Source organism: Schistocerca nitens, chromosome 5 (genome assembly GCF_023898315.1).
Source record: "Schistocerca nitens isolate TAMUIC-IGC-003100 chromosome 5, iqSchNite1.1, whole genome shotgun sequence".
Taxonomy (NCBI): domain Eukaryota; kingdom Metazoa; phylum Arthropoda; class Insecta; order Orthoptera; family Acrididae; genus Schistocerca; species Schistocerca nitens.
Window position 1 is genome coordinate 384186314 of NC_064618.1, and position 26901 is coordinate 384213214.

Below are 26901 nucleotides of genomic sequence, written 5' to 3' on the forward strand. Positions count from 1 at the left end.
TCCCCTCGCCCTCTCCTCTCCCACTATTGGTGTCCTTGCTTATGTTGGCCCCGCTATCCTCCTGGTTCTGTTGGTTTTACTCTCTGGCTTTGTTGCGTACTTATCTCCTCTTTTTGGCATTCCTTGGTCCCCCTCTGGGGTTTGACCTCCATTCCAAAATTTCTCTTCCGTAGTGTGAGCCATTTGGGGAAGAGCACCTTACCTAGTGTCTCCGACGTGCGCCCTCCTAGTACATTCCACCTTTTCTTTCACGTCGTGGTCTGATGCTAGGGTGCATAGCCAGCACGGTAGCCAGCCCGTGTGGTGGGGTCGCTATGTACCCTTTTGGTTGAGCCCCCTGAACACACAGGGATCACACTTCTGATACCTGAGCTGTGACCTCCTCATGCATGCCTTGGAGTGGTTGCTCGTCATCCTGGAGCATCGGAACTCCCGGCAATGGCCGCCGTGCCAGACGGCCCTTGCTGTGGCTGGGTGGCGCCCGTGAGGAGAGCCCCTGATCGGAGTGGGTGGTATCAGGGCGGACGCTATGCAGATGAAACGCATAAGGGTCCAAAACTCTGGCCGTTCTGCGGCCGTCTCTCTGCGTGGTACTGATTCCTCAAGTGCTGCTTCTCTTGCCCCTTCGGCCTTCCCTTCCATGGCTACCCCCTGGGAAGAGGGTCAGGCCCGTCGTCTAGGGGCAAAACCTTTCCCCCGTTATCTAGTTTGCACCAGGACTGATGGAGATACTTTCACCAGTGTCAAGCCTTTATTCTTTGTGGAACACATTGAAGACAAGTTTGGCGAAGTGGACTCCCTGAGCAAGATGCGGTCGGGTTCGTTGCTGATTAAAACTACTTCAGCTGCCCAATCTGCGGCCCTTCGTGCCTGTACCCATCTTGGCACAATTCCTGTGTCTATTACCCCTCACCAGTCTCTAAATATGGTACAAGGTGTGATTTTCCACAGGGACCTCATCCTTCAAACTGATGAGGAACTTCGGGACAATCTCGCACGGCGGGGTGTTCACTTTGTTCGGCGTGTTCAGAAGGGTCCTAAAGATAACCGTATTGATACTGGTGCCTTTATCCTGGCCTTTGAAGGGGATACCCTTCCTGAGAAAGTTAAGATTATGGTCTATCGCTGTGATGTGAAGCCGTACATCCCACCTCCTATGCGGTGTTTTAAGTGCTTGCGTTTTGGCCACATGTCTTCTCGCTGTTCCCAGGACCCTCTCTGTGGTGACTGTGGACGTCCACTCCATGAGGGGAGTCCCTGTGTTCCCCCTCCTGTATGTGTAAATTGTCGTGGTAGTCATTCTCCACGTTCACCAGATTGCCCAGTTTATAAGAAAGAAAAAAAGATCCAAGAGTATAAGTCCCTCGATCGTTTAAGCTACACAGAGGCCCGTAAGAAATATGCACGACTGCACCCTGTGTCTATGACATCAAGTTACGCCTTGGTTACATCTTCCCCCCTTCCCCCCCCTTCCTTACCCCCATCCCGGACCCCACTCCTCCCCCCCTCCCCTGCGGCTCCCACACCTTCTCCTCTGGGTGCTGCTCCCCCTCCCCAGCCGGAGAAGTGTCCCACTCCTTCGGCGTCTGCCGGTCAAGGGCGCCTCTCCCGGGATGCCCCTTCCCGGCACCTTCCAGGTCAAAGGTCTGCTGCCGCGCGGCGACCGCGAGAGCCGCGGTCTGTCGGCCCCCAGGTCGCCCGGTCTCTTTCTGTTCCTGATCTTGCTGCAGCTGGCTCCTTTATGCCACACAGCCCTCCTCGATCTCAGCCTGAAAAGAAGAAGAAACATAAGTCCCGGGACAAAGAGCCTCTGGTGTCACCGGAGGTCCCTTCCCCGACTTCACAACTGGATTCTGACCTGTCGTTTATGGATGTCGCCCCCTCCTTGTCTGTGACGGGTGGGGACCCGGCAGTATGACTGGATTTAGCGTGTTCAACCCTCATTTAAACCATCGTTCTGTGGTTCTCCAATGGAATTGTAATGGCTACTATCGACACCTTCTGGAATTGAAATCCCTTCTTTCGTCCTACTCTGCAGCTTGTGTGGTTCTCCAGGAATCACATTTTACTGATGCTCCCTCACCGACCCTCCGTGGGTTCCGTGTTTTCTGTCGCAATCGGGTTGGACCCTTGCGGGCTTCTGGTGGCGTTTGTACGTTGGTCCGTACCGACATTGCTTGCACGTGGATTCCTCTCCAAACTACATTGGAAGCGGTTGCTGTTAGGGTCCACTTAGACTCTGCAGTCACCGTTTGCAATCTTTATCTCCCTCCTGACAGGGCTCTTACACCTGCTGCCTTAACCACCCTTCTTCAGCAACTTCCTCCTCCCTTCCTCCTCCTTGGGGATTTTAATGCTCATCATCCTTTGTGGGGCAGTGCCTTTCCATCTAGACGAGGTCTTCTTATAGACCAATTTATTGCAGACCACGACCTGTGCCTTCTTAATGATGGCTCCCCTACTCATTTCAGTGCTGGTCATGGTACCTTTTCTGCCATTGATCTTTCTCTTTCTTCTCCCTCTCTCCTCCCTTCATTACACTGGTCGCCACACGACGACCTTTGTGATAGTGACCATTTCCCGTTGATTCTCACGCTCCCTTCGCGCTCCCCGATGGACAGGTTACCTCGTTGGTCTTTCCACCGCGCCGATTGGCCTCTATACACTGCACAGGTCGAGTTTTCTCCCTCTTTGTCGGGTTGTATTGATGACGTCCTACGTGACGTGTCTGACGCGATTGTTCGCGCTGCTAACGTTGCTGTCCCGCGCTCATCTGGACTATTTCGTCACCGGCAAGTCCCGTGGTGGAGTCCGGCCATTGCCATTGCCATCCGTGATCGCCGTCGAGCTTTGCAACACTTCAAGAGGCACCCATCCGTAGCCAGCCTTACTACTTTTAAACGCCTTCGCGCTAAAGCCCGTTATTTAATCAAACAGAGCAAGCGGATATGTTGGGAACGATTCGTTTCTTCCCTTGGTTCCACTGTCCCTCTGTCACGGGTATGGGCTACACTTCGTTCTCTCCAAGGTTGCCATCGGCAGTCCACCCTACCAGGCCTTCACCTCCCAGATGGCATTTGTACGGACCCATTCGTTATCGCCGAACATCTTGCGACCCATTTTGCAGTGGCATCGGCGTCAGCCTCCTATCCCGCTGCTTTCCTTCATCACAAACAGCAGGCTGAAGCTCTCACCTTATGTTTCACCACTTGTGAGTCAGAATCTTATAACGAACCTTTTACTGAATGGGAATTTCTTTCTGCTCTATCTTCTTCTCATGATACGGCCCCTGGCCCAGATTCCATTCATAACCAACTGCTTCAACATCTCAGTGCTCCACAACGGCAACATCTTCTTCGGGTGTTGAACCGTATCTGGCTCCAGGGTGACTTCCCTTCTCAGTGGAGGGATAGCATTGTGGTTCCTGTCCTTAAGCCTGGTAAGAACCCCCTATCTGTTGACAGCTATCGGCCAATTAGTTTGACCAATGTTGTTTGTAAGTTACTTGAACGGATGGTAGCCCGTCGGCTCACTTGGGTCCTCGAATCTCGGGATCTATTGTCCCCTTACCAGTGTGGCTTTCGAGAGGGACGATCTCCAATCGATCATTTACTTCGCTTGGAATCCGCAGTTCGGCAGGCTTTTTCCCAGCGCCGCCATTTGGTTGCAGTGTTTTTTGACCTTCGCAAGGCCTATGACACGGCCTGGCGCTATCACATCTTACTAACCCTTCATCAGTGGGGTCTTCGGGGCCCACTCCCGAATTTTATCCGCCAGTTCCTGATCCATCGGTCATTCAGAGTTCGAGTTGGTACTGCTTTTAGTTCTCCACGGACCCAGGAGACGGGCATCCCACAGGGTTCTGTCTTGAGTGTCCTTCTTTTCCTCATTGCTATCAATGGACTTGTGGCCTCTGTCGGTCCCTTGGTCACCCCTGCCCTGTATGTGGATGATTTCTGCATTTGGGTTAGTTCCTCCTCGATGGCATCTGCAGAACGGCAGCTTCAGGTGGCTATATGGCGTGCCTCTGCATGGACCCTCTCACACGGGTTTCAATTCTCTCCTTTAAAATCGCGGGTGGTCCACTTCTGTCGCCGTACTACGGTCCACCCTGATCCAGAGCTCTATCTCGCTGCACAACGATTGCCTGTGGTTTCACAGTTTCGTTTCCTGGGTCTTCTTTTCGACAACAAGCTCACTTGGTTGCCCCATATCAGACTCCTGAAGGTAGGATGTTTACGTAAACTCAATGTCCTTCGCTTCCTTGCCCACTCCTCTTGGGGTGCGGACCGTTCTCTCCTCCTCCGTCTTTATCGTGCTCTAGTTCTGTCTCGTTTGGACTATGGTTGTCAAGTTTATGGTTCAGCTGCTCCTTCCACACTGCACGTGCTGGATCCAGTCCACCATCGTGGTATCCGTTTGGCCACCGGTGCCTTCCCTACTAGCCCTGTTGATAGTCTCCTGGTTGAAGCTGGGATCCCACCCCTTTCTGTTCGGCGGTCCCAGCTTCTGGTGTCTTATGCCCTCACTATCCGTTCTTCTCCCTCTCATCCTTCCTATTCTATCCTGTTCCCAGACCATGGACGTCGCCCACCCGACTCCCGCCCTCGGGCGGGTTTACCGGTTGGGCTGCGCCTTGCGTCTCTTTACCGTGATTTTCAACTTCCTTCTTTGTCCTGTCTTCCTCGCTCCCTCCCCTCCACCCCTCCTTGGTTAGTTCCTCGGCCTCGAATTCGGATGGATCTCCGCCGCGGTCCGAAAGATTCCATCCCCCCGGTGGTGTTTCGTTCCTTTTTCCGCAAAATTTTATGGGAGTTTCGGGATGCTGTTGTTTTTTACACTGATGGCTCTAAATCTGCTGATCATGTTGGGTATGTCTTCACGTCCTCTGTTGGAACGGAAAATCATCTGCTGCCACCTACATGTGGGGTGTTTACTGCGGAATTGATGGCAATTTCCCGGGCCCTTACCTTTATTAAACAATCCCAACACAACCGCGTTTTGTTATGTACGGACTCGATGAGTGGCCTTCTTGCTATTGACCGGTGTTTTTCGCGCCATCCCTTGGTCTCTGCCATCCATGACCATCTCGCTGATATTCACCGTGCTGCTTGTTCCATTGACTTCCTATGGGTCCCTGGCCATGTGGGTATCCCGGGAAATGAGCTCGCTGATCGTTTGGCTGGGGGAGCAGTTACTTACCCCCCGTTTCCTGTAACCCCTCCTGCAGCGGATTTACGGCTTCACATCAAATCCCACTTCGCGCAGTCATGGGCCAATTCTTGGGAGGCTACTCCACTGTCTAATAAACTTCGTGCAATTAAGGTGACACCAGGCCCATGGCGTTCTTCCTTTCGCCTCTCCCGAAAGGACTCGACCACACTGTGTCGTCTCCGCATTGGTCATACCAGGCTGACCCATGGTTTTCTTTTGCGTGATGAGCCACCCCCGCTATGTGGTTGTGGAGCCTTCCAGTCAGTGGCCCACATTTTGGTTGAATGCCCCCTTCTTTTGGCTCTGCGTACTAAGTACAGACTCCCCCACACTTTACCTTTGATGTTGGCTGACGATTCCCGGATGGTCTCTCTGGTTCTCGGTTTCCTCCGGGAGAGTGGTTTTTATTCTCAGTTTTAAGGTTTTTAATCTCTCTGGTGTTGGGGCAGGGCGGTGAGTGTTTGGGTGTCTCCCACTGTAGGCAGTGTTTAGAGATTCCCGATTCACCTCCCTGACCGGAATCCTCTTTTCTTCCCCTTTTACTCTTTTTACCCTTTTTTAAGGCTTGGTTAGTCTTTTTATTCCCATACGTATTTTCTGCATTATAGCAGTTGTACCTTTTAAGTCACAGGTGGTCTTGCCTATGCTGCTTCAGCATAGTGTTGGGTTCGTTCTCTTGCCGACTTCCCTCATTTGTTTTTACCAATGACAACGTGACTGCCCTTTACGTTTTTTCCCTTTTTCCGTTTTATTGTTCTGACTTTTCTGAGATGTCCCGTTGGCAGAATGGAGTATATTTGAAACAAGGGACTGATGACCTCGCTGTTTGGTCCCTTAAACCTCAAACAACCAACCAACCTTCCTTTTCGGGCTGCATACCTTCCCTTTCCGCATCCTTCCCCATCCCCCATCTTCGCCCCCCCCCCCTCACCTCTGGCTCTTTCTTTCCCTTTCTCCCCCTCTGGGGTTATGGTTTGTGCCTACGTCCGGAGACGGACGCTTGTAAATATACTACATTCTTCGCCTTCCTTCCTTGCTTGTAAGTCTTCATCCTTCCTTTGTCCTTCTCTTTTCCTTACCTCTTCTCTCTACCTTCTCCGCTGCGGCGTTTGAGACCTCTCTTCTTTCCTTTCACTTTCTCTTTCTTCCTCCCTGTGCGTGTCTGAAGGCCAACCCACGCACTTCCATGCGTAGCCGGTGACGGGGTAACGCGTAATTCCCCGCCCCGGGTAGACAGGAAGGACACGTACGTACCCCCTGGTAACGGCCAGGCCCAGGGAGGGGTGATTACCCGAGCTGATACCTTCCGAAAGTGCCGATTGGTCCCTCCGTCCGTTTGTCGGGAGGTGTGACCTGAGGTGTGAACAATCACCTAAGGCGGGAGTGCCCTCAGAGAGGGCCCCCACAAAGGAGGAGCGCGCCATCGGAGACGCCGGTAATCATGGGGGATTCTTCCGCAATGGTTTCCTCACCTTCCACTATGTCTGCTCACAAACGTAAGTTCACTGAGTCTCGAGCACAGTCAGTTCTTCCATAGTTGCCACAGTTCCTTGTTGTTTCTCGGTCTGACGAAGGTCACGACTTCTCCACGGTCAACCCTTTCATTATTCAGAAAGGTGTCGACGCAATTGCAGGTCCTGTAAAGTCTTGTTCCAGATTATGGAATGGCACCCTGTTGTTAGAAACAGTCAGTGCCCTCCAGGCACAAAAATTGCTGCGTACCTCACTACTACACACCTTCCCTGTCCGGGTGGAACCGCACCGTACCTTAAATTCCTCACGTGGAGTCGTTTATACACGCTCCCTCGATGGACTGTCTGACGAAGAAATTCAGCACTACCTGTCTGACCAGGGCGTAACGGCTGTTCATAGGGTTATGAAAAGGGTTGACACGAACATCATTCCAACCCGCACTGTCTTCTTGACATTTGACAAAGTTCAACTACCATCGAAAATCAAAGCCGGCTATGAGATAATTTCCATTCGACCTTACGTCCCGAACCCTAGGCGTTGCTATTGGTGCCAGCGGTTCAATCACACCAGCCAGTCCTGTTCCAATCCGGCCAAATGTGTTACGTGTGGCGGGGATGCCCATGAGGGTGCTTGTCCACCTCCATCCCCTCGCTGCATCAACTGTATGGGTGACCACGCCGCTTCCTCTCGAGATTGTCCCGTTTTTAAGGACGAAAAGCTCATCCAGGAAATTAGAGTAAAGGAAAAGGTGTGGACCTTTGCTGCTCGAAAATTATTCGCCAGTCGACAGCCCACCGTGCCTCAGAAAGGAAAATACAGCACTGTCCTTGCTTCTCCTCGGCCAACAAAGGAGGCGGCCACGCAGACTTGCGACCTCACCTTTAGTGCCACGGTCGTCAGATCGGCCAGCGCAAAGATCGCCCGTTCAACCTCACCACTTTCGCCTGCCCACTCTCTGGCTCACCCTTCGTCGAGTTCTGCTAAATCTCGAGCCCAAAAGTCGGACACCAAGACTTCGAAAAAAGAGCATACTCGTGAAGAGTTTTTACGTACGGCAACTTCCCAACCATCGGTTCCTCCTTCCTCTAAACATCATACTTCCAAGAAGGCTACAAAGAAACCCAGTTCCTCTCCTCCTCCGCCAAGGCGTATCCCATCTACTGCACCACCTGGCGGAAGTCGCCCTCGGCCGTCTTCTGTGTCGCCGAGGCGCACTGCTGGCGGCCGATCAACCGGCCGGTCGCTGGTGGCAGGAGCTGCTCCTGACCAACCTATGGATCAGGATCTTCTGCCTTCGGCTGAATGCCATTCCATGCTGTCGGTCGCAAGCTCCGAGCAGTCGTTGAGTTGACAGCGACCTTGGTCACATTCCTCCATTTCCTGTTCACCCTATGTCCATTATCCACTGGAATATCCGCGGTATTCGAGCCAATCTGGATGAATTGTCGACCCTCTTACAATCCTACTCGCCGGTCATCTTCTGTCTTCAGGAAACAAAGCTGCGTCCCCATGACCGCTTTGTTCTCCCTCATTTTCAGTCCGTCCGATATGATCTCCCCTCTGTTGAAGGCACTCCAGCACATGGAGGACTCATGATTCTTCTCCATGAAACTCTCCATTATCACCCAATCCATTTAAACACTTCCTTCCAAGCTGTCGCCGTCCGTCTTTCCCTTTCCGGATACACGTTCTCTCTTTGTACTGTATACATTCCATCGTCGACACCAATGGCACGAGCTGATCTCCTTCATCTTCTTGGTCAGCTTCCACCCACATATTTGCTGGTTGGGGACTTCAATGCCCACCACCCGCTTTGGGGATGTCCACATCCTTGTCCACGTGGCTCACTATTGCTAGACGTCTTCCACCAAGCAGATCTAGTTTGCCTCAACACTGGGGTCCCTACGTTTTTGTCTGCCTCCACGGCAAATTTATCTCATTTGGACCTTGCGGTCGGTACTGTTCCGCTAGCTCGGCGCTTCGAATGGTTCGCCCTTGATGATACACACTCGAGTGACCACTTTCCATGTGTCCTTCGACTGCAGCCTCAACAGCCATATATGCGCCCGCGACGCTGGAAGTTTGCTCAAGCCGATTGGACACTTTTTTCGTCTCTAGCGACATTCGATGACAGTCACTTTCCCAGCGTCGACGATGAGGTCACACATATTACCGACGTTATTCTTACAGCTGCGGAACATTCAATACCACGCACCTCCGATTTGCCCCGGCGCCCCCCAGTTCCTTGGTGGAACGAGGCATGCCGTGATGCACTACGTGAGCGGCGACGTGCTCTCCGCGTTTTCCGCCACCATCCTACTTTGGCCAACTGTATCCGCTATAAGCAGCTCCGAGCGCGATGCCGTCGTGTCATCCGCGATAGCAAGAAGGCAAGCTGGAAATTCTTTATTAGCTCATTTAACACCTTCACTCCCTCCTCGGAAATTTGGAGTCGGCTTCGACGGTTCTCAGGCGCGCCTAGTTTCTCCCCGGTCTCTGGGCTCACTGTCGCGCATGACACATTAGTGGACCCCGTCGCAATTTCTAACTCGTTGGGTCAGCACTTTGCCGAGATTTCGAGCTCTTCAAATTAGCCGCCAGCGTTTCTCCCGAAGAAACGTGCAGCGGAAGTGCGACATCTTGCTTTCTCCTCTCAAAATCGCGAAAGCTACAATACTGTTTTCTCCTTGCGGGAACTCCAACATGCACTCTCTTCTTCTCGCTCCTCCGCCCCAGGACCAGATGGTATCCACGTCCAAATGATGTTGCATTTATCAGCCCATAGTCTGCGTTACCTCCTTCGCCTTTATAATCGAATTTGGACCGACAGTACTGCCCGCATCTCGTGGTCGTGCGGTAGCGTTCTCGCTTCCCACACCCGGGTTCCCGGGTTCGATTCCCGGCGGGGTCAGGGATTTTCTCTGCCTCGTGATGGCTGGGTGTTGTGTGCTGTCCTTAGGTTAGTTAGGTTTAAGTAGTTCTAAGTTCTAGGGGACTTATGACCACAGCAGTTGAGTCCCATAGTGCTCAGAGCCATTTGAACCATTTGAACCGACAGTACTTTTCCCAGACGATGGCGGGAAGCTATCGTCGTTCCTGTTCCGAAACCTGGAAAGGACAAACATCTCCCCTCTAGCTATCGCCCCATTTCTCTCACGAGTAGTGTCTGTAAGGTTATGGAGCGTATGGTGAATTACCGTTAAGCGTGGTGGCTGGAATCCCGCAGTGTTTTAACACCTGCCCAATGCGGATTCCGAAAGCATCGTTCTGCAGTTGACCATCTTGTTGCTCTCTCCACTTATATCATGAACAATTTTCTCCGGAAACGCCAAACGGTAGCAATATTTTTTGATCTGGAGAGAGCATACGATACCTGTTGGAGGACAGGCATCCTCCGCACACTGTTCTCTTGGGGCTTTCGAGGCCGGCTGCCCCTTTTTCTTCGCGAATTTATGGCAGAGCGCACATTTAGGGTGCGGGTGAACACTACTCTCTCCCGCACTTTCTCCCAAGAAAACTGGGTACCCCAGGGCTCCGTGCTGAGTGTTGTACTGTTTGCCATCGCTATAAATCCAATTATGGATTTTCTCCTTCCCGATGTCTCGGGCTCCCTCTTTGTGGACGATTTTGCGATCTACTGCAGCTCTCAACGGACCAGCCTTCTTGAACGACGTCTTCAAGGATGTCTCGATCGCCTCCACTCTTGAAGCATCGAAACAGGCTTCCGTTTCTCTCCCAGTAAGACCGTTTGTGTTAATTTTTGGCGACGTAAGGAGTTTCTTCCGCCCTCCTTACATCTAGGTCCTGTCAACCTTCCGTTTTCTGACGTCGCTAAATTCTTGGGTCTTATGTTTGACAGAAAACTGTGCTGGTCCTCCCACGTTTCCTATCTTTCGGCTCGCTGTCTGCGATCGCTTAACACCCTCCGTGTCCTGAATGGTACCTCCTGGGGAGCGGACCGAGTGGTCCTTCTCCGCCTCTATCGCGCCTTAGTGCGCTCGAAATTGGATTATGGAAGCATAGTCTACTCCTCTGCTCGGCCGTCTATTCTTCGGCGTCTCGACTCTATCCACCACCGTGGATTACGTTTAGTGTCTGGAGCTTTTTACACTAGCCCTGTGGAAAGCCTTTATGCTGAGACTGCTGAACCTCCGTTGTCCAATCGGCGAGCGGTCCTTCTAAGTCGTTATGCTAGCCATCTGTCTTCCATGCCTGCTAATCCAGCCCATGCCCTTTTTTTCGACGCCTCATTTGATGTAGGGTATGCAGGCCGCTCCTCCTCCCTACTACCCCCGGGAGTTCGCTTCCGTCAACTGCTCCATTCTCTTTCCTTCCGCTTTCCTAAAACCTTCTTGACAACTTGGGGTACAGCACCGCCTTGGCTCCGTCCCCGGATCTGCCTGCTCCGTGACCTTTGTCGATTTCCCAAGGATGGTACCCCTACACTTGTTTATCGTCGGGCATTTGCTGCTCTATGTGCACAAATGACGGACACCACATTTATTTACACCGACGGCTCGAAAACATAGTTAGGTGTAGGGAGTGCCTATATTGTTGGCGACACCCCAAATCAATTTCGGCTTCCCGACCAGTGTTCGGTGTATACTGCGGAGCTTTACGCTGTTCTCCAGGCTGTCCACTACATCCGCCGCCATCGGCGGATACAGTACGGTATCTGCTCAGATTCTCTCAGCTCTCTCCTCAGTCTCCAAGCTCTTTACCCTGTGCACCCTCTGGTCCACCGGATTCAGGACTGTCTGCGCTTGCTCCACCTGGGGGGCGTCTCGGTGGCGTTCCTCTGGCTCCCGGGACACGCTGGTATCTGTGGGAATGAGGCGGCCGATATAGCGGCCAAGGCTGCAGTCTTTCTTCCTCGGCCAGCTATTCAGTCGCTTCCCTTCACCGATCTACGGAGCGGTTTATGTCGCAAAGTTGCTCATTTATGGCATGCGCATTGGTCCACACTTCCCCATAATAAATTGCGGGAAGTGAAAGCCCTTCCTTGCGCTTGGACCTCTTCCTCCCGAACGCGTCGTCGGGAGGAGGTGATTTTAGCTAGACTCCGGATAGGGCACTGTCTTTTTAGCCATCGACATCTTTTAAGCGGCGATCCTCCCCCACTCTGTCCCCACTGCTCTCAGCTGTGGACGGTAAGACACCTTTTAATTGAATGCCCCTATTTTAATCCGTTACGCTCCCGTCTACAGCTATCGCCTGATCTATCGTCGATTTTAGCAGATGACACGCGCTCAGCCGACCGCGTTCTCCAGTTTATTAGTGACAGTGAAATGACGTCAGTCATTTGAAGCCTTTTTTGGGGACAACCAACCCCTTTCTGTAGTGGATTTTTAAGCATTCCTTCTGCTTTTAGTTTCTCCAATTTTATGACTTTGTTCCCATTGCTGCTGGTTTTCAATTTCGGTTTTTTACTGTTTCCTAAGTCACGGGCTGGGCGCTAATGACCATAGACGTTTTGCGCCCTAACACAAAAAAAAAAAAAACGGGTTCACAGATAGATGCCGTGCTTCTTGACTTCCGCAAGGCGTTCGATACACTTCCCCACAGTCGTTTAATGAACAAAGTAAGAGCATATAGACTATCAGACCAATTGTGTGATTGGATTGAAGAGTTCATAGATAACAGAACGCAGCATGTCATTCTCAATGGAGAGAAGTCTTCCGAAGTAAGAGTAATTTCAGGTGTGCCGCAGGGGAGTGTCATAGTACCGTTGCTATTCATAATATACATAAATGACCTTGTGGATGATATCGGAAGTTCACTGAGGCTTTTTGCAGTTGATGCTATGGTGTATAGAGGGGTTGTAACAATGGAAAATTGTACTGAACCGCAGGAGGATCTGCAGCGAATTGACGCATGGTGCAGGGAATGGCAATTGAATCTCAATGTAGACAAGTGTAATGTGCTGCGAATACATAGAAAGATAGATCCCTTATCATTTAGCTACAAAATAGCAGGTCAGCAAATGGAAGCAGTTAATTCCATAAATTATCTGGGAGTACACATTAGGAGTGATTTAAAATGGAATGATCATATAAAGTTGATCGTCGGTAAAGCAGATGCCAAACTGAGATTCATTGGAAGAATCGTAAGGAAATGCAATCCGAAAACAAAGGAAGTAGGTTACAGTAAGCTTGTTCGCCCACTGCTTGAATACTGCTCAGCAGTGTGGGATCCGTACCAGGTAGGGTTGATAGAAGAGATAGAGAAGATAAACTCCAGTGGAAGACTCTGCAGGAGAGACGCTCAGTCGCTCGGTACGGACTTTTGTTAAAGTTTCGAGAACATACCTTCACCGAGGAGTCAAGCAGTATATCTCGCGAAGAGACCATGAGGATAAAATCAGAGAGATTAGACCCCACACACAGGCATACCGACAATCCTTTCCACGAACAATACGAGACTGGAATAGAAAGGAGAACCGATAGAGGTACTCAAGGTACCCTCCGCCACACAGTCAGGTGGCTTGGGGAGTATGGATGTAGATGTAGAATATACTCGTATTAGCTGGTACCTGATACGACTTGTATTCCAAGCTGCATTTAAGACCATATCAGCATACGTACTTAGATACGATAGCTGTGCTGGGGCATTTGAGGTAGTCACAAGAGATTAGTTTCCAACAATACCATCCAGTCACGTTGCTGTGATCACCAGTCAAAAGCCTGAGTAACCACATTTTGCAGTGCGGACCGCTGCGAGAGGTGCGGGAAAACTCAGTGAGGTTCTGGAAGGTTGCGAGGTGCCGGGGTGGTGAAGAGTTTGTACCTCTTTAATTCAGATGAATTTTGCATGAGAACGAGACATGCACTCGACCCCCTCCTTATCTACCAGCTAATTAATTATGCACGCAACGGTAATGGAAGGAAATGATGGTGGACCCTGCTAGTTAGTAAAATGAGTACACACTCACAATAATTTAATAAAAATCGTAATCTACTCAAAAAGAGCTTTATCATAATACACAACAGGAAATGGAATTCTGCATATATCTACGAAATGATATGTGGATTAAATATTACAATGAGATTTATTATATATCAGAACATAAATGTACATGATTGTCGACACAAACAGTAGGTTAAAGGATAGGGTATACTGAAATATTATGAGAATGAGAGCTGGCTCAAGAACAAGGGGCTCCTGCTCTCATTGATGCAATAGATTGACGATAATGACTGGAGGTACTAATGAATCAAATATTAATCTTCCGTCTATATAGCAGTATTGCAATTAGTAGTGAGAGCTCAAATGGGATCACAAGGAGAAACAAGCAAGGTGGACTTGTAGCAAAATGAGCGCGCGTGCTGCTGAGGGATTCAGTATGAAATTGATAAGGTCCTACAATGCCGGAGCCGCAAAATACTGTACCAGTACTGAAATCTGCAGCACATCGTCGGTAGGCAGCGTCCTGATGATGATGTAGGTGCCGACTTCTGTCGTGAAGCGACTCTGTGTCAACCCTGGCCACGAAGGCTGTCCAAGAATTCTTCTTCCGAAAACGAGCGACCAAGTCGCAAGACCGTCTTATTCCGAGGAAGATCAGACCCCGAAACTACTTCTCTACTCCTTACTCTCCTCGAAAACTGCGAATCAGCATTCAGTCCTGATCCAAAAATTCCCCCACACTGTCTCAGAACATCATTCGTGCCAATAGCGACCATTCCCTCCAATTTAGAGCAGGGCTTTATGACATCAACTAGCCTCAGTTTAAGTTGACCAATCATGCCTCTGCTATTCAACTGAGGGCACTGAACTTGCCATTTGACCGGCTACGAAAACAACCTTCCTAGACCACCGGCCACCCGGCGCCACAGTCGCAAGGCACAGTCCACAAGTATTATCAGAATCTAGAGGTCAGTCGGTGCCAGGAATCTTCGTTCCGGACGCGGCGGAACGGTAAACACACAAACTGCGGCGACACTCGGATGTCTCGCAGGTCGTTTCGCCCTGCATACAATAGGGAAGTGCAGCCCCCAACAGGAAACGCAGTGTGCTGCGTCCTCCGATGCTCGCCTCGCAGAGGCCACCCAGGGAAGTAAAACATGTATGCGAATCAAGTGAAAAGTAGTTTTTGAGCTCTCAGTATAAATACTCTCATTACAATAACCTTATTCGGTCTGTTACTACCGTGCAATGACATAGAACATTAATAAAATTGATGAAAAAGACAGGCGACATGCGAAAGAGGGTATGGAACCTCTCGAGGTACAGACAGGGGTATGGAGCCAGTGTCGTGGCCAGCTGCCCTAGGTTTCTCTATTGACGAGCCATGGCTCGAACAGCCCTAGCAAGGTGGTCCTAAAGACTCTCAAGGGGTTTAAATCCGGGGAGTTTGGTGGCAGGGAAATATGATAAACTCATCTTGGTGCTATTCGAACCATGAACGTACACGGCGAGCTGTGTGACACACAGCATTGTCCTGCTGGTAGATGCCATCGTGCCGAGGAAAACAAATGATATGTAGGGGTGGATATGGTCCCCCAAGGATAGATACATACTCTTTGATCCATGATGACGAGATAACTCAGGGAATGCCCCGCAAACATTCCCCAGATCATAGCACTCCCTCCTCTGGCCAGGAACCTTGGATTAAGATGTTTCATGCCGTACACGCCAATGGCCATATGTCCGATGGAGCATGAAACGCGATTCATCTGAAAAGGCCACCTGTCACCACTCAGTGGACGTTCAACTAGTTGCGGTATTGGCCTTAAAGTTCCAGCTTTCGTAGCCGATGAACAGCAGTCAGTATGGGGGCCTGAACTAGGTCTGTTGATATTTTTAAAAATATCGGGAATCCGGTATAATTAGAAGGACATTATTGTCTGCTCTCGATGTATGGAAAAAAGATATATCGAGGTACCTGCCTATAAAATATCGTAGGCACATTGTAAATATATGAGCAGTTTTAGAGCTGTATATTTAAGTATTGATTTATCAGATATTTTGCAAATCGAGAAGCTAGCAGCCTGCCTATCCCCCTTAGAGCACGAATTGAAAAGAAAACGATGCACGTTCACGCTTGAAGATAACCACTTTGTTAACAATGGTAACTGCATGTAAGTGGCACAATAAAAGGTGTCTGATTGGTCCGTCGTTCGGTTTCGTCAGATATCGGATTTGTCCGGAACATTAATGTCAACATCTATCTTTTCATATCTGCCAACAATCTAGCCGTTATAGTGTCAAAATTGGGTGATGAAGCTAAACGTTGCGGTTCCTGTTGGTAGCGCCGACCACTTCCCCTCATCCGCCTCCGCCCACCGCAAAGATCAATTTTATCATATATAATCTTGTTTATCACTTACAGCAATTGTGTTTGAAGAATAACAATGTGAAGAAATAGCACACCAGTTGTTGAAAAGTTTTTTTAATGCAACTGGAAAATATTTTTATTCCATTCACACCGCCACCTCTAGTGCAATCGGACTGCTTTTTTTTTTTTTGCCACATATACCTGCTTCACACAGTCAAATAGAAATATTGCCCCCCTGCGGGTCCGGGGTAAGAATAGGCCCGAGGTATTCCTGCCTGTCGTAAGAGGCGACTAAAAGGAGTCCCTCCCCCTCACGGGGGTAGTTAGCGCCTGCGTCCAGAGATGGACGGTTCCACGACCTCTATTTGCGGTCATTTTGCTTTTTCACTTCTCGTTTCTTCCTTCCTTTGGTTGGTTCCTTTCTTTGCTCTTCTCCACCTCACTGTCTTCCTTACTCTTTCCCCTGCATAATCTCCTTGCCTTCTCATTGCCTTCTTCTCCTTGCCTTCTCATTGCCTTCTTCTCCTTGCCTTCTCATTGCCTTCTTCTCCTTGCCTTCTCATTGCCTTCTTCTCCTTGCCTTCTCATTGCCTTCTTCTCCTTGCCTTCTCTGGTCTCCGCCTCAGCGTTTGAGACACTGTCCTCTCTCTCTCTCTCTCTCTCTCTCTCTCTCTCTCTCTCTCTCTCTCTCCTTTTTCCTCTTCTTCCTTCCTCCCTGTGCGCGCCTGAAGGCCGACCCACGCGTTCGCACGCGTAGCCGGTGACGGGGTAACGCGTAATTCCCCGCCCTGGGTAGACATGTAAGGCACGCGCGTACCCCCTGGTAAAGGCCAGGCCCGGGGAGGGGTGATTGCCTGAGCTGATACCTTCTGACCATGCCGATTGGTCCCTCCGTCTGTTTCTCGGGAGGTGTGACCTGAGGTGTAAACATTCACCTAAGGCGGGAGTGCCCTCTGAGAGGGTCCCCACAAGGAAGGAGCGCGCCATCGGAGACGCTGGCAATCATGGGGGATTCCTCCGCAATGGATTTCACTCCATCTCTCTCGACTTCTGCCCAAAAACGGAAACGTGACCAGCTACCAGTGACAAAAGTACTACCGCCTACCCCACAGTTCCTCGTCGTTTCTCGATCTGAGGACGGAAAGGATTTTTCCTCTGTCAACCCTTTCGTTATCCAGAAGGGCGTCGATGCCATAGCCGGATCTGTCAAATCTTGTACCAGGTTGCGTAACGGTACCTTATTACTCGAAACTGAGAGCGCCTTTCAGGCACAAAAACTGCTTCGGGCCACACTCCTGTACACATTCCCTGTCCGGATGGAGGCTCACCGAACTTTGAATTCGTCTCGTGGTGTGGTCTATACTAGATCCCTCGACGGCTTGACTGACGAGGAGATTCAATCTTTCCTCGCTGAGCAGGGCGTGACGGCTGTCCATAGGGTCATGAAAAAGGTCAACAATGACCTTGTACCGACCCGGACACTTTTCTTGACCTTCGATAGTGTTCAGCTGCCATCGCGCATCAAAGCGGGCTACGAGGTTATTTCTGTTCGCCCCTATGTCCCGACACCTACGCGCTGCTACCAGTGTCAGCGTTTCAATCACACTCGCCAGTCTTTTTCCAATGCGGCTAAATGTGTCACTTGTGGCAGGGATGCCCATGAGGGTGATTGTCCACCTCCGTCTCCTCGTTGCGTGAACTGTCAGGGTGACCATGCCGCATCCTCCCGCGACTGTCCTGTCTATAAGGAAGAACGCTGTATCCAAGAAATTCGGGTCAAAGAGAAAGTGTCCACCTCGGCTGCTCGCAAGCTATTGGCTAGTAGGAAGCCCACGCTGCTCCCAGCGGGGAAATACAGTACTGTCCTCGCCTCTCCTCGGACTACCAGGGAGGTGGCAACCCAGACATGCGATCTGACCTTCAGCACCACGGTCGTCCGTTCGGCCAGTGCTAAGATCGCGCGGTCGACGTCTCCTCTTCCTCCCATCACCCCACAGACACCAGCCCCTTCATCAGCTTCTGCTAAGACGAAGACCCAGAAGTCAGATGCACGGGCCTTCAAGAAGGAACCGTCCCGTGCAGACTTCCTACGTACCTCGACCTCCCAGCGTTCGACCGGTACTTCCACCAAACGACCTTCCAAGAAGGCTAATAGGAAGCACAGTTCTCCTTCTCCGCCACGGCGCATTTCTTCTCCTGCGCCACCCAGCGGTTGCTGCCCCAGGCCGTCATCCGTTTCGCCTGGCCGCACCGCTGGTAGCCGAACATCTGGCCGTTCACCGGCGGAGGAAGCTCCCCCTCCCGGCCATCTTCGCAAGATGGCCGATGAACCTATAGACCCAATGGACGATGACTGTCCGCCTACTGATAGCGGCGGCAGTGCTCGCTCGAAGCCAGGCCCTCAGCGGCCTTCGATGTGACCCCTTCTTTCATCTTCCCTTTTTTTTTTTCTTACGATGGCACTTATTCACTGGAATATTCGCAGCATTCGCTCCAACCGAGAGGACTTGAAGTTGCTGCTCCACTTGCACCGTCCGCTCGTCGTAGCCCTCCAGGAAACGAAGCTACGCCCATGCGATCAAATTGCCTTGGCACACTACGCCTCTGTGCGTTTTGACCTACCCCCTGTGGTAGGTATCCCAGCTCATGGAGGGGTTATGTTGTTGGTCCGGGATGATATTTACTACGATCCCATCACGTTGCACACCGGCCTGCAGGCAGTTGCCATCCGCATTACTCTCCCCACTTTTACATTTTCCATTTGTACCGTTTACACTCCATCGTCGTCTGCCGTTACCAGGGCAGACATGATGCAACTTATTGCTCAGCTACCTGCACCATTTTTGGTAACTGGAGACTTCAATGCCCACCATCCCCTTTGGGGCTCTCCAGCATCCTGCCCGAGGGGCTCCCTGTTAGCAGACCTTTTCAACCAGCTCAATCTTGTCTGCCTCAATACTGGCGCCCCTACTTTTCTTTCGGACACATCTCACACCTATTCCCATTTAGATCTCTCTATCTGTACTCCCCAACTTGCACGCCGGTTCGAGTGGTATGCACTTTCTGATACATATTCGAGCGACCACTTCCCGTGTGTTATCCATCTCCTGCAGCATACCCCCTCTCCGTGTTCATCTAGTTGAAACATCTCCAAAGCAGACTGGGGGCTCTTCTCTTCCAGGGCGACCCTTCAGGATCAAACATTCCCAAGCTGCGATAGTCAGGTCGCACACCTCACGGAAGTCATTCTCACTGCTACTGAATATTCCATCCCGCACCCTACTTCTTCTCCACGTCGCGTACCGGTCCCCTGGTGGACCGCAGCATGTAGAGACGCTTTACGTGCTCGTCGACGTGATTTACGCACCTTTAAACGCCACCCTACAGTGGCGAATTGTATCAATTATAAACGATTACGTGCACAGTGTCGTCGTATTATTAAAGAAAGCCAGCTGGGCTGCTTTCACAAGCACCTTCAACGGTTTTACTCCTTCTTCTGTTGTCTGGGGTAGCCTGCGCCGGCTATCTGGCACTAAGGTCCACTCACCAGTTTCTGGCTTGACGGTCGCGAATGACGTCCTTGTGGCCCCTGAGGCTGTCTCCAATGCCTTCGGCCGCTTTTTCGCCGAGGTTTCGAGCTCCGCTCATTACCACCCTGCCTTCCTCCCCCGCAAACAGGCAGAGGAGGCTAGGCCACCTAACTTCCGCTCCTCGAATCGTGAAAGTTATAATGCCCCATTCACCATGCGGGAACTCGAAAACGCACTTGGCCGATCACGGTCCTCCGCTCCAGGGCCTGATTCTATTCATATTCAGATGCTGAAGAACCTTTCTCCTGCGGGTAAAGGTTTTCTTCTTCGTACTTACAATCGCATCTGGATTGAGGGACATGTTCCCGCATGCTGGCGCGAGTCTATTGTTGTCCCGATTCCCAACCCGGGGAAGGACAAGCACTTGCCTTCCAGTTATCGACCCATCTCGCTTACCGGCTGTGTCTGTAAAGTGATGGAGCGAATGGTTAACTCTCCATTGGTTTGGCTGCTAGAGTCTCGACGCCTCCTTACCAATGTACAATGTGGATTTCGTAGGCGCCGGTCTGCTGTTGATCATCTGGTTACCTTGTCGACCATCATTATGAATAACTTCTTGCGGAAGCGCCCGACCGCGGCTGTGTTCTTTGATTTGGAGAAGGCTTACGACACCTGTTGGAGGGCGGGCATTCTCCGCACCATGCATACATGGGGCCTTCGCGGTCGCCTCCCTCTTTTTATTCGTTCCTTTTTAATGGATCGACAGTTCAGGGTACGTGTGGGTTCTGTCCTGTCAGACACCTTTCGCCAGGAGAATGGGGTGCCACAGGGCTCAGTTTTGAGCGTCGCTCTCTTCGCCATAGCGATCAATCCAATAATGGATTGCCTCCCAGCTGATGTATATCAGGCTCCCTTTTCGTGGACGATTTTACCATCTATTGCAGCGCGCAGAGTACGTGTTTCCTGGAGCGCTGTCTTCAGCGTTCTCTTGACCGTCTTTACTCCTGGAGTGTCGCCAATGGCTTCCGTTTTTCTGCCGAGAAGACGGTCTGTATTAACTTCTGGCGCTACAAAGAGTTTCTCCCACCGTCTTTGCGACTCGGTCCCGTTGCTCTCCCATTCGTGGAGACAACAAAATTTTTAGGTCTTACATTTGACAGGAAACTTAGTTGGTCTCCACATGTCTTATTTGGCTGCCCGTTGTACCCGTTCTCTCAATGTCCTCCGTGTTCTCAGTGGTATGTCGTGGGGAGCGGATCGAACCGTCCTACTTCGCCTATATCGGTCGATCGTCCGCTCCAAGCTGGATTATGGGAGCTTCGTATACTCCTCTGCACGGCCATCCATCTTACGCCGCCTCAACTCCATACAACATCGGGGTGTACGACTTGTGATCGGAGCGTTTTATACTAGTCCAGTCGAGAGTCTTCATGCTGACGCTGGTGAGTTGCCACTCACCTACCCGCGCGATATACTGCTTTGTCGGTATGCCTGTCGGCTACTGGCAATGCCCGACCACCCGTCTTATCGTTCCTTTTTTGATGACTCTCTCGACAGTCAATACGGTTTGTATGTCTCCGCCCTGCTACCCCCTGGAGTTCGCTTTCGTCGCCTCCTTCAACACCTTAATTTTTCACTCCCTGCCACCTTTCGAGTGGGCGAGAGCCACACGCCACCTTGGCTCCAGGCTCAGGTTCGCGTCCACCTTGACCTCTGCTCGCTCCCGAAGGAGGTTACCCCCGGTTCAGTCTACCACTCCCGTTTTGTCGAACTTCGTTCGAAGTTCATTAATATGACCTTCATTTATACAGATGGCTCTAAGACCAATGACGGGGTCGGGTGTTCTTTTATTGTCGGGGCACAAAGTTTCCAATATCGGCTCCATGGCCATTGTTCGGTCTTCACAGCTGAGCTCTTTGCCCTCTACCTGGCTGTCCTTTACATCTGCCGCCACCGACATTCTGCATATGTCATCTGCTCCGATTCCCTGAGCGCTATCCAGAGCCTCGGTGATCCGTACCCGGTTCACCCTTTCGTGCACCGGATCCAACGCTCTCTTCAGCAGCTGGTGGACGTCGGTTCTCCGGTTAGCTTTATGTGGGTTCCTGGCCATGTCGGTATCCCTGGGAACGAAGCTGCAGATGCCGCGGTCAAGGCTGCGGTCCTCCAGCCTCGGACAGCTTCTTGTTGTGTCCCTTCGTCAGATTGTAGCAGGGTAATTTTTCGGCGCATTGTATCGCTGTGGCATGCCGATTGGGCTGCACTTCCAGACAACAAGCTTCGGGCCTTGAAAGCTCTTCCCGTGGCTTGGACGTCCTCCTCACGCCCTTCTCGGCGGGAGGAGGTAGTTTTGGCCCGGTTGCGAATTGGCCACTGCCGGTTCAGCCATCGCCATCTCCTGACGGCTGCGCCGGCGCCGTTCTGCCCATGTGGGCAATTGCTGACGGTCCGCCACATTTTAACGTCGTGTCCGGATTTTAACACCCTGCGTCTCGATCTTGGCCTGCCATGTACTGTAGAAGCCCTTTTAGCGGATGACCCACGAGCAGCTGCTCGCGTTCTTCATTTTATCAATTTGACAACCCTCTCAAAGGACATTTGATTATGCTGTTTTCTTTTTTAATCCTATGCCTGTCAGTATGTCTTTCATCGTGTTTTCCGTTTCGTTGCTGTTTTAAACTTGTGACTCGCGGTGCATTCCTAAAGTAGTCTGGGCGCTAATGACCGTTGACGTTGTGCGCCCTAAAACCACAAAAAAAAAAAAAAAAAAAATAGAAATATTGGATCTGATGAAAGCTCAAAAAGTAGTAAGATTCCTTCACACAGTGAAAATAAAGTTGTTCTATTACAATATCAAAAGAACAACTTTAAATATTTACCGAAGATCCTCATCTGGACGGTCAGGTTCTCAACAGGAGTACGTCTATTTGCCCGTACACGTCTCTGCATCGGTCATTCACCACTTTAATGTATGACCTGTGGTGCTCCACAGATGTCTCCGAGCCGGTTTTGACAGCCTCATTTTGCCATACAAGGTATTATTAGCCACGCGAACAGCTTAGAAACTCAGTAATTTTGGAAATTCTTCCATCGTTAGCCCAAAAGCCAATGATCGCGCTGTTTTTGACGTCAGATAAATCGCTACGTGTCCGTAATACGACTACTGCACTGTTTCCTGCATACATCGACACGCTTTGTGTACCCTCCACTGCGATGTTACCAGCTGCTGTCTGTGCGTGGTTATTGCACGTTGACGTCTAACATACAGTGGTCACATTAATGTGACTGGACCGTGTAAGACAGCTGATACGAGTGGCAAATGGAAAATTTATCGGTTTGGCACGAAGCTGGCTGGGTTAAGACCAATTTATTTTCGGTATGTTGGTAAATATTCAACGGTACGTCATGTTCACATTGTCTGCGGCTACTCCTGTTTAGGTAACTTTGTAAGATCGCCATTCCGAATTGCGTTCGAATGGATAAAATGGAATACAAAGAAGGATTTGTGTTAAATTACTTATCGCCTATGGAAACTAATCCAAAGCTGAAGATTTCTAGAGTGTCTGCTCCTTCAGTTTCAACATTTTAGACGCAGCCGGCTGAATTCAAACGTGTACGTAATTCTCTTGGATGTAGTACTTAATAAAAACGTTCCAAAATAGTAGCTCGAGATGAATATTTCTAGACAGTGAAAAATACAGAGCTGAAGAAGACAGTTGGTTTTCACGAGACAGCTGACTCTATAGGCATATTACAATACGGTTAACCTCCGAAGAAGGTATTCTGCAAGATGGATCTGCATTTGTCAGATACTGACAGAAGGGAAATACGAAAGCGATTTTTCAAAATGAGTTTAATTTTATGCATCAGTTTGTAGCTGTAGCCGAAACGCGAATACACCATTTCACACCAGGACGAGAACAGCTATGAAGGCCTTGGGTGGAAGGCAATGGCGACGTCGAAAATATTATGCCATTCAGTTTTTGGACTGCGAAAGGGTCTCTTACAGTCTAATAAAGGGAAAATGTTATTTAACAATTGTCTGGAAGTGATCATCGAGGTACATGCTCTTACCATATGCCACCTGCGAATACTGTGAGACGGGGCGTTAACGAGCCTCTCTTTTAGTGGATATTTGTATTCTGAAGATTATATAAGTATAGTATTCCAGTATCTCATGACCAAACTTAAGACTTTTGGCTTTCCACGCAAATTGCCTCTTCCGATTAAAGGCCAGAGAGACAGTGCACTAGAAAATTAGACGTTTTATCTATGTTCCGTTTTTGTACTCTGTCATCCGCTAGTGGCAAAAAGTAGTGGAGAATATGCATTTTACTTTCTTTTTCGTAGGCCCTGAAATTGTCATAAAATATTTGTGTTTCTCTACAGTGATCCTTTGTAAGTAAGGTATTCGCAAAGGCCTACTTGGATCAAATAACTGTCAATGATTACACGAAGGCCTCCAGCAAATAGAGAAATGTGTACCTCTTACTTACCGCCCGCAATTTTTCTTACAGGTTCCGCGGAAACCAGATCCGTGGGAGGGCGTTCTGCAAGCGACGCAGGAGGGCAACCGCTGCCCTCAGTTGTCTTACCCGGAGCGCAAGTACGAAGGCGATGAGGACTGCCTGTACGTGAACGTCTTCGCTCCACTGGTAAGATCTTGCGGATGTGGCGCAAACCATCGTCCCGATCCATTCTTTTTTAACAAAAAGAACTCTAACAAAGCACAGATTTGAAGACATCCATCTGAGATTCTATGCATTAAGCCAAACATCGTTCAAAGCGTTTATTCTGAAAGTTTTACTCATAACTCGTATGCCACCACCTTGGCTGCTTGAATGGCACGGTTGACTCCTATGGTCATGTAAGACAGTACATAGTGTAAGATTCAATTGTCATTTTGAGTAACATGTAAGTTGGTTTCTGGATTCACCTTCTTTTTACCATATACATTACAGGTTGTTAGGTAATGGCAAGAGCCGATCTCCCACATCTCCTTGGTCAGCTCCCGCCCCTTTATTTGCTGGTTGGGGTCTTCAACGTCCATCACGCGCTTTGGGGATCTCCGCGTTCTTGTCTGCAAGGCTCTCTATTGATTGACCTCTTCCACAAAGCGGGTTTTGTTTGCCTCAACACTGGGGAACCTACATTTTTGTCATCATACGCGATATCAAGAAGGCAAGCTGAGATTTCTTTACCAGATCCTTTAATACCTTCATTCCCCCGGCGGTTGTTTGGAGTAGAATCCGACGGATAGCCGGCACGTCCAGTTTTTCCCCGACCTCTGGGCTAACTGTCGCGCGGGATATCGTGGTGGGTCGACACTTTGCTGAGATTTCGAGCTTTTCTAATTGCCCACCAGCCTTTCTCCCGAAAAAACGGGTAGCAGAAGAAAGACCTCTTGCTTTTTCCTCTCAAAATCGCGAGAGCTATAATGCCGGTTTTTCTATGCGGGAACTCAGACATGCACTCTCCTTTTCTCGCTCTTCTGCCCGGGACCGGATGGCATCAACATCCAAATGTTGCTGCATCTATCATACCCTAGTCTGTGCTACATCCTTCGACTCTATAATCGACTTTGGGTCGACAGTACCTTTCACACCCCCCTGCGGGTCCGGGGTAAGAATAGGCCCGAGGTATTCCTGCCTGTCGTAAGAGGCGACTAAAAGGAGTTTCAACCGTTTCGGCCTTCCATGTGATGGTCCCCCTTGGGGTTTGACCTCCCTTTTTCAAAATTCTACAGAAGTACGAGCCTTTTGGGGAAGGACGCCTTACGTGGTGTACCACTGGTCCTCAGTGCACTAAGACCTTGGCACTCAGCATTGTAACGGCGTTGTAACCATACCCACTATTCCTCAAATTGGGCCTAAACGCCTGATGGGTTGTACAAGTTACGCCCATAGTGCGTCCCCATCTGCACCTACGATCATGATGGACTTTCCATGGCACCAGAAATCCAGCACGGTAGCCAGCCCGTTGTGGTGGGGTCGTCATGTGCCCTCTAGGTTGTAGCCCCCTGACAACACAGGGATCGTACTGCCGATACCTGAGCTGCACCCTCCCCACGTTGGCCACGGAGTAGATGCCAGTCTCCTTGGGGCATCAGGACTCCCGGCAACGGTCATCCTGCCAGGTGGCCCTTGCTGAGGCTGGGTGGCGCCCATGGGGAGAGCCCCTGGTCGGAGTGGGTGGTATCGGGGCGGACGTTTCGCAGATGAAACGTCAACACGTATCAGGTCGCTCTGCGGTCGAGTCTTTCAAAAGGAAAGGTACTGTTTCTAGTTCTGGTTCTCCTGCCCTTTCCCCCTTGGCCACTCCCTGGGAGGAGGGACAGGCCCGCCGGCTTGGGGCGAAGTACTTCCCCCGCTATTTGGTCTGTTCTCGAACCAATGGGGGGACGTTCGCCACCTCCAAGCCCATGTTCTTTGTTCAGCACATTGAGGACATCTTCGGGGAAATCGAGGCTCTCAGTAAGATGCGTTCGGGGTCCGTTCTTATAAAGACCACCTCCGCCACACAGTCGGCGGCGCTCCAGGCGTGCGACCGCCTAGGGGACATCCCAGTGTCCATCGTCCCGCATCTGGCACTAAATAGGACGCAGGGGGTTATTTTTCATCGGGACCTCCTGCTGCAATCTGATGAGGAGCTCAGGGCCAACCTGGAGCGCCGAGGCGTGCATTTCGTCCGGCGAGTCCAGCGCGGCCCCAAAGACCGTCGCATCGACACCAGGGCCTTTATCCTCGCCTTCGAGGGGGACGTTCTCCCGGAGAAGGTAAAGGTGATGTGCTACCGGTGCGACGTGCGACCTTACGTCCCGCCTCCTATGCGCTGTTTTCGGTGTTCGCGCTTTGGGCACATGTCGTCACGGTGTGATGCTGAGCCCCTTTGTGGCGATTGTGGACGTCCTCTTCGTGAGGAACATACATGCACCCCACCACCTCGGTGCGTTAATTGTCCTGGCATCCACTCGCCTAGATCCTCAGACTGCCCCGCATATCAGAAGGAGAAGAAGATACAAGAACTCAAAACTTTGGATCGGCTCTCTTATTCTGAGGCCAGGAAGAAGTATGACCGCCTCCATCCCGTGCTGTTGACCACTTCGTTTGCCTCAGTTGTGTCCACTCCTTCCGCGGTATCCTCACCCCTATCCTGCCCCCCCTCTGCCTCCCCCCCATCTTGGGTCTCTGCCTCCGCCTCCCATCTTGGGTCTCTGCCTCCGCCTCCCAAATCCATCCCTTCCGAATCCTCCTCCCCCGTGGCCCCCGCCCCCTCTGCCCCAGGGGCCACCCTTCCTCCTCCTCCTCCTCCTCCTCCTCCTCCTCCTCCTCCTCCTCCTCCTCCCTCCCCGCCGCCTGAGAAGCGATCCTCTTCTCAGGCGTCCATCGGGGAAACGTTCCGGACCCC

General features: G+C 50.8%; 1 protein-coding gene across 1 annotated transcript in view; it reads left to right on the top strand.

Moving 5' to 3' along the window:
- LOC126260809 (venom carboxylesterase-6-like) overlaps positions 1–26901 on the top strand; it is a 160419-nt gene that overhangs the window by 19358 nt on the left and 114160 nt on the right. Inside the window, exon 2 of the mRNA XM_049958177.1 lies at positions 24012–24149. Coding sequence (XP_049814134.1) covers positions 24012–24149 — 138 coding nt within the window. The remainder of the gene's footprint in view (positions 1–24011; positions 24150–26901) is intronic.